The 12,193-nt window shown below is 43.9% G+C and overlaps 1 protein-coding gene across 1 annotated transcript in view; it reads left to right on the forward strand.

Annotated features, from left to right (window-relative positions):
- The window catches only part of LRP8 (LDL receptor related protein 8), a 1,426,130-nt gene that overhangs the window by 1,333,364 nt on the left and 80,573 nt on the right, over positions 1-12,193 (forward strand). Inside the window, exon 16 of the mRNA XM_069642168.1 lies at positions 1,039-1,344. Within this exon, the coding sequence (XP_069498269.1) occupies positions 1,039-1,344 (306 nt within the window). The remainder of the gene's footprint in view (positions 1-1,038; positions 1,345-12,193) is intronic.

The following is a 12,193-nucleotide window of genomic DNA, read 5'->3' on the forward strand; positions in this document are numbered from 1 at the left end:
CTGGGCTCAGCTGTGAATGTCCTCCTTAGTCTCCTCCACCTCATATCTCCCTCCTGGTCAGGATCCCGAATGCAACTCCTGGGTTCAGCTGTGAATGCCCTCCTTAGCATCCTCACCTCATATCTCCCTCCTGGTCAGGATCCAGAATGCAACTCCTGGGCTCAGCTGTGAATGTCCTCCTTAGCCTCCTCCACCTCATATCTCCCTCCTCGTCAGGATCCCGAATGCAACTCCTGGGTTCAGCTGTGAATGTCCTCCTTAGCATCCTCACCTCATATCTCCCTCCTGGTCAGGATCCAGAATGCAACTCCTGGGCTCAGATGTGAATGTCTTCCTTAGCCTCCTCACCTCATATCTCCCTCCTTGTCAGGATCCAGAATGCAACTCCTGGACTCAGCTGTGAATGTCTTCCTCGGCCTCCTCACCTCATATCTCCCTCCTTGTCAGGATCCAGAATGCAACTCCTGGGCTCAGCTGTGAATGTCTTCCTCGGTCTCCTCACCTCATATCTCCCTCCTCGTCAGGATCCAGAATGCAACTCCTGGGCTCAGCTGTGAATGTCCTCCTCAGCCTCCTCACCTCATATCTCCCTCCTGGTTATGATCCAGAATGCAACTCCTGGGCTCAGCCGTGAATGTCCTCCTTAGCCTCCTCACCTCATATCTCCCTCCTTGTCGGGATCTGGAATGCAGTCCATGAGCTTACATGTGAATGTTCCCTTACCTGCTCCTTCTCTGTCAGGATCCAGAATGTGGCCCCAATCTCAGTTGTGAATATCCCCTGTCATGTCCTCTCCCCGTACACTCCTCACCTCCAATCCCCCTTCCTGTCTGGACCCATAACGCGGCTTCCGGGGTTTAGCTGTGAACATCCTATGATATCCCTATCCCACTTCACCAGGCTTTGACAGAATAGGGGATTCCATGTGGCAGGTAAAAAACTCCACACAAAAACATTGCTGGCTGTTTGGGTGAAACAGTTGCACGGGAAAAATATGCACATAAAAATGAAACTAAATGTTTTTTTTTTTTTTTTTAGCTCTACCACCTGCATTGGCTACAGTGCCCATTGTCATCACCACTCCAACGTCAACCACTACCAAGACCTCCACTGTTACATCAACCCCCTCCACCACTCCAAGGCCCACCACCCTCACCACAACTACTTCGCGTACAACCACGAGCAGCACGATGACGACAGCAGCGTCTACTACTGCGACGATAGAGGATGAAGTGTCGGTTGCAATTGCCTACAGCCCTCCCAGTTCCTACTCACCGACAACCAGATCGAGCCATGCGGACTCCAAGATCATGACGACTGGGAGCAGCAACCTATCCCAGCACTGTAAGCCAATCAAGGAGCTATTTGTTTTTAGCTTAATGTGATATCATCAAAATACTAAGATGGTTACAGGTCTGTTAGGTATTTATAATGCTCTATAGATAATCTCACTTGCCGAATTCCTTGTTGTAGTGTACCATGATACAGGATGTTGGGGCTTAACACAGAAGTGCCTTGTGTAGGGATTTTAATAGATATAGCATTTTATTCACTGAGCAGGCACCCCAGTCTAATACCCCCTGGTATTTTGGGGACAAGAAAGATGCAATGTTATGAATCAAAATAATAATTAAAATAAACCAATGCAAAGGTGGTCCCCAGAGTTTATGTAGGGAAAGTCTCCAAAAGACATCAAAGACGCAATTAATCTTGGCATGCCTGCGGCGCTCGCGCTACATATAATGCACGCATTCCAAACCACGACACCAGCATTAACAGTATTTCTCACAATTCTAGTCCTAAATAACACAAGGCTACCTCTAAACGATGCTTATTCTATGACGGCAATGCCGCTGACGCCCATTAAGACTCTTGACTTCTCATTCACCCAAACATGGCAACCCAGCACGTATTATTTTCTCCAGTCTCAGAAACAAGTATTGGTACCAGAGAAAGGTTACATAGACGGATGCCATCTATATACACATATTCGCCCCACTTTAACTTTACCCCCCTGTGTGAACGTGAGATTGTGAATTTCTGAGCTATATGCATAAGATTTAAATGTGGACTCAAATTTATTGGATGCAGTGGAGTAACTTTGCTGAAAAAGTTGGGGGGGACATGACATCTGAAGAAAAGGTGCCCCAGCCGAATGAATGGGAACAGAATGTTGTGCCATGAAAGTTGGGGGGGGGGCAAACAGCCCTATCCCCCCCTAAAATTACGCCCATGATTGGATGAGACCTCTGCAGGTTTGTGTTGGAACAGCGATATCAATAAAGAGCCCACTGAATACTAGTTCCCCCCCCCCACACAAAAGAATGCATTTCAGAATTGTATTAAACAGGGGTGAAGGCTCATCTGCTTCAACTTTGCACATTTACAGGATTCACACTAGCATCCTTTTCTAGGGGCTAGTAAGTGACATACTAATCTCCCTTCTCGTTCCCAGTATCTTAATAACATATCTAATGTTTCCACAGGCCAAGCTTATTTGTCAGGCTATGAAGCTTCCGGATTGGTTCATAGTCTGGGTTGTCGACTAGGCCAGTGAAAACCTAAAACAGCTTGAGCGGTATCGCTCCATCTCTCATTACAATTTTTAATAGGACTTAATTACAGAAACTGCACTTTATCTGTGCCGAAATGTAGTCAGTGTTACACTGCGCACAATACAGAAATGCAATTGGTTTTCTTGGAATAAAATCTCACTTGGCACTTAACTAAAGTAAGAAACAAACTTGTAATTTAGATTGAACTGTTTCTGCTTTCTATTGAAAACTAGTGCCCCATGTTGGCACCTCTAAACCACCCACTCCTGCGATTTATCATAGATTAGCTAACAGGCAAATCTAGTCCCTTTCGAGGGATTCTCGTCCTCCCTTTTAAAAAATTCTTTTTAATCATGGGACCGGCCCCGGTTAGGGCTCTGGTCTTCCTAGGCACAGGTGAAATCAGCTACCATCCGTGTCAATCTCCCTCCTGGACAAGGCTCCTCTTTCCCAGATATTCCCAGCTCAGCTCCACTACAATTGGACAAACGCTTCATAATCCAATGCGTCTGTCTGTCAGGGTCTGTCCTCCTGTCCTCTCTGTTTAACATTAAACAATGTGCCACATTTTCACACGTCACATCTTCCTAATGGGGCCAGTCTTTCTATTGGCTGGTTTAATAATCAGACACTGCCATGGAATATAACTTTCAGTCTCCATTGGATGGTTATGATGTGTATCCTTCTGACCTGAAAAATGGCGGGGGCCGATGTGCTCTCAATTTTCATGGATGCAAAATCTGTTCTTCCTTCCTAATTCAATGCTGAAATATGACACACTCCTAACATATGAATTTGTATGATCTCCTACCCAAGACGCACGCTTAGACATGTGCCACAAACCGATGGGATGTTTATTTATGGAGTTATCAAGGTACCTAGTTTTTATTAATTTCCATAATGTTGAAAATGTATATGTGGTGTGAAATTAAAGGGGAATGTCTGATCTTCCCAATGCACTTGGTGCCACAAGTCTACCTTTTACAAGTTGTTTTCATTTCTTTTGTAATTGTAAAATCAATGGTGAACTATAGAGACTTATTTGACTTGACCTAAGAATGGCACATAAATGCCCTGCTCTGTATTCCCACTTGGGGGCGTCAGTGCTCCAGCACAGTTACAAGTCCTCATGGGTGGTTTCTGATAGTGATGGATATGAGTGAATAACAGAAACCTTGTAGTCTCTGTACACAGAGCCCTGCATATGGTTGGGTTTTATTGCCATGCAGGGCTCAAAAGGGTCATTTGGAATGGATTAATTTGCTTTTGAAGCTCCCCATAAAGCGAACTGGTTCAGGCCAACGGATAATAATCTTCTTACGGGCTACGATTTTGGTTTAATTCTTAAACCTTTCAGAGTATTTTTCTCACATTCTCCTTTTCCTAGGAGTTTTCCAAAGGTTGGGACCACTCTGAGGTGAAACTCCAGTCAACTTGAAGTCAAAATACTATAGGACAGAAATGGATACACATCTTTTTCAAATGACACACATATATGACCTTTCAGTCAAGTGCATAGGTGATATATTAGTTTGAATCAGTTCAATGAGACATCATGGCTTCGTAAAATAGTCTGACAGTAGTAAAATACATGATTTACATCAAAATATCTTTGAAACTGTGGAGCCCTCGACACTGCGCTCAATGTGTCAGAATTGTGCACATTTCGAAAAACATGGCAGTGTTCTTTTCTTCTTACAGAATACCTTGCTCAATCCTTTACATATTCTCTGATAGCAATATTTCTGCAACACTGGCCATTCATTCCCTTGCTTAGCTAGCGTGAAAAGTTGGATCGGGCTAATTCTTGATGCAAGGGTCTTTTTTAATCTTCTGTTGTTGCATTTAATCTTGATAACAAACCTATTCTTTTCGGGCTTGCTACATAAATGTTCCTGGTGAGTGTGTGACAATATAAAACAGCTTGCGTGGTATCGCTACATCTCTCATTCATTTCTGGCATAATATTATCCCATTCAAATGAATAACATGCACCACATTTAAAAGAATCTGTGGTGTTTTTCAGTATCGGTTTGCTTTAGGGAAATAGTTTTTGATTCCATTTATCATGACACTTGGAATCCTCAACTACAATCACCTACCTTTTAATATTTTTAGTTTAACATTCTGTTGCAACCTGTGTTGCATTCGGTGCCATACAAAGCACCAATTAATAAGCCCACTGATTGTTTTCTTCTGAAATGTCAGTGTTTCTAGCATTGGCGTGGCTTCAATGCAGCTGGACAGCAGCCCCCCTGATATTCCCACCATGCCTGCTAGATAAAAGGGGATGTTGAAATGATCTGTTCCAAGCATTACACATTTTAACTTGAAAATAAGTGTGTTTTCAGAGAAAGCCATTGCTGAGCTCCGAGGGCTGGCAGATATTGAAAAACCTTCTCACTCTTGATAAAGTCTGGTCTCCTCATGAAATAAGTGTGCATGTAGGGGTCTCACAAGACATGCAAACACTGCACTTGTTGAGTCTACCCAGGACAAGACCAGCCCTGTTTCTGTTTTTTTTAATATATGTATTTTCAAGAACTTTAGGTTACTAAACAACATATTACCAAATAAATTAACCAGAATACATAAGACATTACACTGCATTACATAGGCAAATAAACAAAAAGCAATGCAAGGCATGAAGAAGCATCACCATATTCCAAATAACTAAAACAACATTTGCTCCTTCCTATGCAAAAATACCTAGAAGAACTCATTGTACAGAAATTCTAACACAGAACACCACAAAAAACACAAAGACGCTTCACAGACTGAACAAAACAACAAGAAGAATGAGGAATCCTCAATCAAAACTCACGGACATTACCAGTCCATTGGGTCCTTTTCAAAAAGAAAAACAACTAATCCCCAGATACACAACCCCCATACAAATCATTAAATGGTGTCCAAAGAGCTAGATATCTATCTTCTCTACCCTGTCTCACAAACATCACCTGCTCAAAGTCTGATAAAACTAAGATATCATTCATCCAATTCTCCACTTTTTCCTTGTCTTCCACACCATTGACACCTGCTTCACCGCAATCACAAGCACCTTATCAATCCACTGCCCATATCTACGAGCAACCGTGCATCGTCCCTTTCCTGATAAAAGCAATACCTGTATAGGCATCCTGGGAATTTTTATGGACGAAATCATATCCAACCTATCCAAGATTTCCACCCAGAGGTTCAATACCCGAGAACAGTACCACAACGCATGAATCAGAGTCCCTTTCTCCCTCCCACAACCCCAACACAAATTATTATCAGTTAGCCCTAATGAACACATTCTGAACGGAGTCCAATACAGATGTCGCAATATTTTTAAGTGAATTAATCGCAGCCTAAGATCTAGTTTACTCCTATACCCCACACTCCACATATTTTCCCACTCCTTCTCTGTGATATCACATTCCAATTCCTGTGTCCACCCCTCCAGCACCTACTTCCCAGAATTGGTAACCGCGGAACATATTGGCATCAAGTTAATATAAGTGCTCACCATACGTGGTGACAACATAAGAACCTTACTACCCGGCGACACCTCTTCCAACGGCCTCGCAAACATTGCCAACCTCTCACTCAATAGCGCTTTCAATGACACACATCTACTGATTTCCCTCCTGGCTAAATGGAACTTCCTTTGCAACTCCTCAAATGACAATATTTGAGCATCCAGTAACACATCCCTGATACACAAAATACCCTTTGAAATCCAACTTCTCCAGCATAATGGTTTATTGGCAAGTTGCAAACTGGGATCAAGCCAAAGAGAAGCTCCATAATGGAGATGCACATTCCAAAAATATTCAACCACCAAAGTAAAATCTCCCGAGTCACAATAATAGTCGGTAGCTTGCTATCCCTCCCAGGTAATTTGCCCATGGAAGTAATGGCATTCAACCGAAAACCATTCAGTTTACATCTTTCAATTAGTATCCAAAAGGGTTCCAATACATTCCCCAATGAAAAATAATATGCAGCCTTTTACAACAGAAACCCTTTATAATAATGCTCCAAGTCAGGGTATCCAAAATCTCAGCCCTGTTTCTGAAGTCCACTTGTAGGATAAATAGCACTACATCGAGATAGAAGTTGGCTGACTTCACAATGGAATCAGCATGATTAAACATGTGCCAGGTTCCAGGATCAAGCCCAATGATTTAACTGGATTTGTCAAAATAATTGCTATGATTGACCTTTGGAGCAATTTTACTTCACTGTTGACTTTCTACCCACAATCGTACATCTTCTCCTCATTTACCACTGCCATTAAGGACCAGGCACTTCACGCGGTCCACTGCTATAGGTATTGGCCAACTGCAGGCTGCCTCAGGACTTAACAGTTACCTTCCCAAAGTGCGCCACCACTCCGAGTTGTAGCTCAAGATGCACATCATGTTCTAAACTGATTGTTCCTCTTGCTAACATGCTCTGATTCCTATGCTACAAAACTAGAAACGCATACCAACTAGGCATACACATGCAGCAATTGAATGCTCCCGACAATGAGATATCAAATATCAGAATGCTACAGCTCACCTTTCTTTAATCATCTCTTTAACAATCTTGTATATCACAGTCCAGACAAATGCCAACACGCAGCAGGGACACAAAGGCTTACCTCCGAATGGATACCACACATCGTTTCTGTTTGTTTATGAATTTGTAACGGGCTCCTGGTACCAGAAGGCTTAAGGGCGCAGACAAAGAAACAAAATACGACACCACAGATACACAGCCTAGAGGATTTGATTTGCACTGAAATGGGGTTAGGTTGACTTAGGTAAATCTAGGAGAAAAGAAAAGTCTTCAATTTCTTCTTGAAATCCTCCGTAGAGACTACATTTCTAAATGCTGGCGTAAAGGTATTCCATGCTAGTCGGGCTGCTAAGCTGAATGCTCCATTACGTGCTTTATTAGTGTTGCATCAGATCGTTTTTAAAAGATTTGTATTGTCAGACCTCAAAGACCGGATGCTAGTTCTTTTTAGAATAGCTTCCATTAGATAGGATGGCATCTGGCCCAAAAGACATTTCTGGGTTATAAGTAGCAACCTAAAGCGCACCATGGCCTGTATAGGCAGCCAAAGTAGGCTCTGTCTTGCCTCCGACACGTCGTCCCTGCAGTTAAGTCCTTTAACGACCCTCACTGCCCCATTCAGAATGACCTGGAGTCGGGGAAGATCTGTTTGGGTGATGCCACCTAAAAGACTACAACAATAATCCGATTTGGAGCCAATAATGGCTCTGGCTAGAGTGTCTGAGTGTTTTTCGGAGATCAGAGGGCGGAGATGTCCGAACAATTTGATAAAGTAAGAGGAAGAAGAAACTAGACTATTCACCTGAGCCTTCATGTTTAGGTTCTTATCCAGGAAAAATACCTAATGTCTTCACCTTATTCTTCAGCTCAATAATGAAGTTATCTATGTTGAAATTATTGTACATCAGACCTAGTTTCTCAATTTTAATATCCGAGCTAACAATCATAAGTTCTGTTTTGTCACTGTTCATTGCCAAGCCATTCTCCACCACCCAATTTTGGATCTTTTGATATTCTTTATTGATGTGTATTTCATATACACAATGTGAGCCTGAGATAGGAATGACACATTGCGTGTCCTCAGCGTAGTTGGCAAAAACAATCCTTTTTTGTTCTAACATATAGAAGAACGGGATCATGAAAATATAATAGAACCGTGGGGAGACGCAGGCTCCTTGCGGGACCCCATACAGCAACAGAGTTGGTTTTGCCTCTGCAAATTCGCTCGCCACTCTCACCTGTCTGCTGCTCAGGAATGAGGTGATCCATTGGATAGCCTGAGTTGAAAAATTAGCAATTTCATTTAACGTGGTGGACAGAATAGAATGGTCCACCAGATGGAAGGCTGCCGAAAGGTCTAGGATCATAAGTGAAGCTGATTGACCTCTGTCCACGCCTTGATGCAGATGAGATTGTAACGCTAAGAGGGCAGTCTCTGTCCCATCGTTTTGGTGAAATCCAGATTGATATTTATGAATGATCGGGTTGTTGTTTAAAAAAAGTGAGATATGATTATACGCTACCCTCTCTAGGATTTTCAACAAAAAAGTGGCGTTAGTAATAGATCTACAATTAGAAGACGTCAAGGGACAGAGATTCGATTTTTTTAATAGGGGAGTGATCCAGGCATTTTGTATGTCATCTGTGTAAAGACCGGAGGGGGGTGTCTGTACTTCTGCTCTCTATATGGTAGAGGAGAGGCACAGAGGACCCCTGCTAAGATTCTCTATTATTGGTACGTGGTCGAGCAATCAAGGCCTAACGTCTCAGGAGGTGATGCGAGCTGGTTCCTAAGTACAGTGTAGCCCCCAAGCACCCACAAAGGAATGCCCACACACTGTATCGGTTACAACACAGTCTTTATATAATTAATGTTCAAAGGTATATACAATATCACGATAACTCACTTTGTACTCTGAAAATCATCAATGGTAAATATGTACAGTTTCTAAAGTGGTACCACTAACGTTATTAGATCTCATTAAAGTGCATACGGTCAGAATGACACACAGATCAGAATAAAGAGGAAACCAGCAGTGGAGAGAGGAAGGAAATCAAGATGGTTGAGCAATTGGCAGAATACTGGCCCCATTACCTAGACACAGTTCTGTGTGGAGATCCCCCCCACCTGGGCATCCTGTATATATTGTTCACACTAGACTTTCCAATAGTTCTGCAACCCCAAAGTATCTTGGCGTTGTAGCGTTCCGCATCGGGAATCGACGGCCCTTCTTGAGTGTCCTCCCTTTCAGGCAGGAGTCACGGGTCGTCGAACGTCCGACAGAGAACAGGTCAAGCTACGACGGTGAAGTGGCTGCGTCGTTCCTAGCCGTGCTCGTTGACGGGAAAGCGTAAACGTCCTGCTAGGAAGAGGCGTGCGGGGCATTTCTGTGTTGATAGTTCTGGACTGCAAAGAGTTGAAGAACTGTGGCCCAGCAAGGGCGTCGAGTCATCGGCGTCTCTGTGGTCTTTGGGTGGCAGAAATCCACCGGGGGATGCTCCTCGGCGCGTCGATGTTTAGGCCTTCTCCAGCAGGCTACAGCAGCGATGATGCAGAAGAGAGCGTCCTTGGATCAATTAAATACTTAGGCAATGGGAGCACGGCGGCTCCAGTCGGCGACGGCGGTCGTTGACAGTGGCGGACAACAGTCCGGGCGCTCCTCCTTGGAGTTCTGCAGGAATCCCCGTATCGGGTCGGCAGCCTGTCGAAGGTCTGTCTACCAGGGAGCTTAGGCAAAGATCCGCTGTGCACGATGGTCCCTCATAGCTCGGGAAGAGGGCGCCTTACCAGGTGCTCTCTGGGTCAGTTCTTGAAGCACAGCAGCTTTCTGATTGCGAAGGAGAGTAACAGCAATTCTTCTCGTCCAGCAGGGTTTCAAGATCAAGCTTCAGTTACTCGTCGTAGTGGACTTCAGCTTCTGAACATGATTCCTAGCAGTGAGAGGTCCCCAGATATACTGTTGATCTACCATTCATTCCGCTGGGTCACACTCAAGCATCCAATCACGACTACGGTCATTCATGCAGGCAGGCAGCCAATCAGGCACACGGGGCATTCAGGCCATTCACTTCTCTCCAGACACTCACAACAAGTTATGTGTATTGGGACAAGTACCGAGCCATTCAACACTCCAAGCTGCATTCATACCGGTTTTGGGCAGGGCTGTCTCAACCATTGTGTCAAACACCAGATACTAGACAGCCACAACATAGAATGCATATTCGTCACACACTCCATTCACCCAGGTCCCACCCACAGGCGTACCCACAACATACGGTCGTTGAGAAGACTCCAGCCAGTCTGGTCGGCACTTCCCCACACTACCATATATGGAACATCCACCCAACAGCCAATCAGGGGGAAGGGACAGAGACAGGGCTTCCCGGGTCTTCGGGAAGATCAAGTTAACAGGTGATGGAAGGCAAGAGGCCATAGGGGCCATTTTATCTACATCTGGAATCTACCGATTCCAAAGGACAGGGCCTGGGCATCCCAAAATGGGGGACGCTCACGGCACCAGGCATTTCAGCATGGAGCTGCCATCAGCCCGTACCCTGCTCTGTGGGTCACACACAGGTGCCCAAAAACATACACTAGGGGCACAGGGTTGCCCCCCTACCCATGGGTGCCATAAGGGTATCCCATGGGTCTGTTCACCAAACCAAAAGAGATAGAGCTGCACCGCCAGGAGTCCCACATGAACTGCTGCACGGAAAACACGACAAAAGCAGTAAAGGACAAGGATTCGGAGGCCCTGTCCCTCCGATTCATTTCCAGCATCACAATCTGGAACACTATTTTGGCCAAAGGAGGCATTAACAAATTTCGTGAGCACAGGAATCAGTTTGGGTGAACACTTCTTGATCATGATTGCAGAACAGGGGTCCGCCTTAAAGCTAGTGATTTTTAATTGAGCAATCATTTTAGCAAGTTCTGCTTCTCGTTCCGGCGAGAAGTTAAACGTCTGAAGCTCCTTATCCTTGTTGGGTGGAGTATGAACATTGGCTTCCAAATCTTTTTTACTCTGAGATAATTTTTTCTCTTTGACAGAATCTTTAATCCGCTCTAGTTTATTCAACATAGATTCCTGGATATTTGTACACCAAGTGTCATTTTTAAGAATAGGGTCTTGGGTGGGAACCTCAGTATGTTCTTGCTCTTCTAATATTTTGAAGAGTGCCTTGCTGTCTGACGTATCATTCACTCTTCTGACATTCAGTGACTCCTTTTTGGCTGTAATCATAGCCAATTTATAATTAGTAGGAGCTTTTTTTATAGGCGACCAGACTAGGTGAGTCTCGACACTGTCGCCAGGCATGAAACAACGTCATTTTTATAGCCTTGAGCTCTGTGAGGTTGTTATTAAAGTAAGCATTACTTGTGCATTTTGGTTGGTATTTTACCTTAACTGGTGCTAACCTCTCTGTGGCTGCACTTAATGAATTCACAAGGGTATTGGTAATTCCCTCTAAGCTTTCTATATTGCCAATTTCTGTGTTCAGGGTCGTGGCCCATGAACTAAGGTTCTCTAAAGTCAGTTTCTTATGGCTTCTGGTTCATAAAGAGAACTTAGACTAAGTCAATCTTTTTGTAAAATAATTTATACAGATCTGAAAATATATGCAGATATGATCTGACCAGGGACAAGGTTTGACCTCACTGTCTAGTAGGTGGAGGTTATGGGTAGAGACCCAATCCAGGGTGTGTCCCTTAAAGGAATAGTGCGCTCAAAATCATTTGGTCTTAAAACATGGGCAATAATAAAAAATATACAATAAACATCTTTTTATTCAAAGTTCCTATGTAAAATGTTACACAAATCATGTTTAAACCCCTTTAAAATCAAGCACTAGGAGGCATCCATTTTGTGAAATGGACGAGCCTCCTGGGCTTGAATTCATCTCTGCCGTTACAGCACTAATAAAGCAGAAGCCGCCTGCTGGTAGCTTTTATAACAGCAGCGACTTTTGCTTCATTAGTGAGACGTGGAGAGCAGAGAATGCAGACAGGAAGGCTGCTGCCTGGTAAGTGCTTATTTGTATTTACTTTTTATTTTACTTTTGTTTTGAGTCTCCCGGGCTCCTCC

This window comes from Ambystoma mexicanum, chromosome 1q (genome assembly GCF_040938575.1).
Source record: "Ambystoma mexicanum isolate Mex_15411 chromosome 1q, UKY_AmexF1_1, whole genome shotgun sequence".
In the NCBI taxonomy this organism is placed as follows: Eukaryota; Metazoa; Chordata; class Amphibia; order Caudata; family Ambystomatidae; genus Ambystoma; species Ambystoma mexicanum.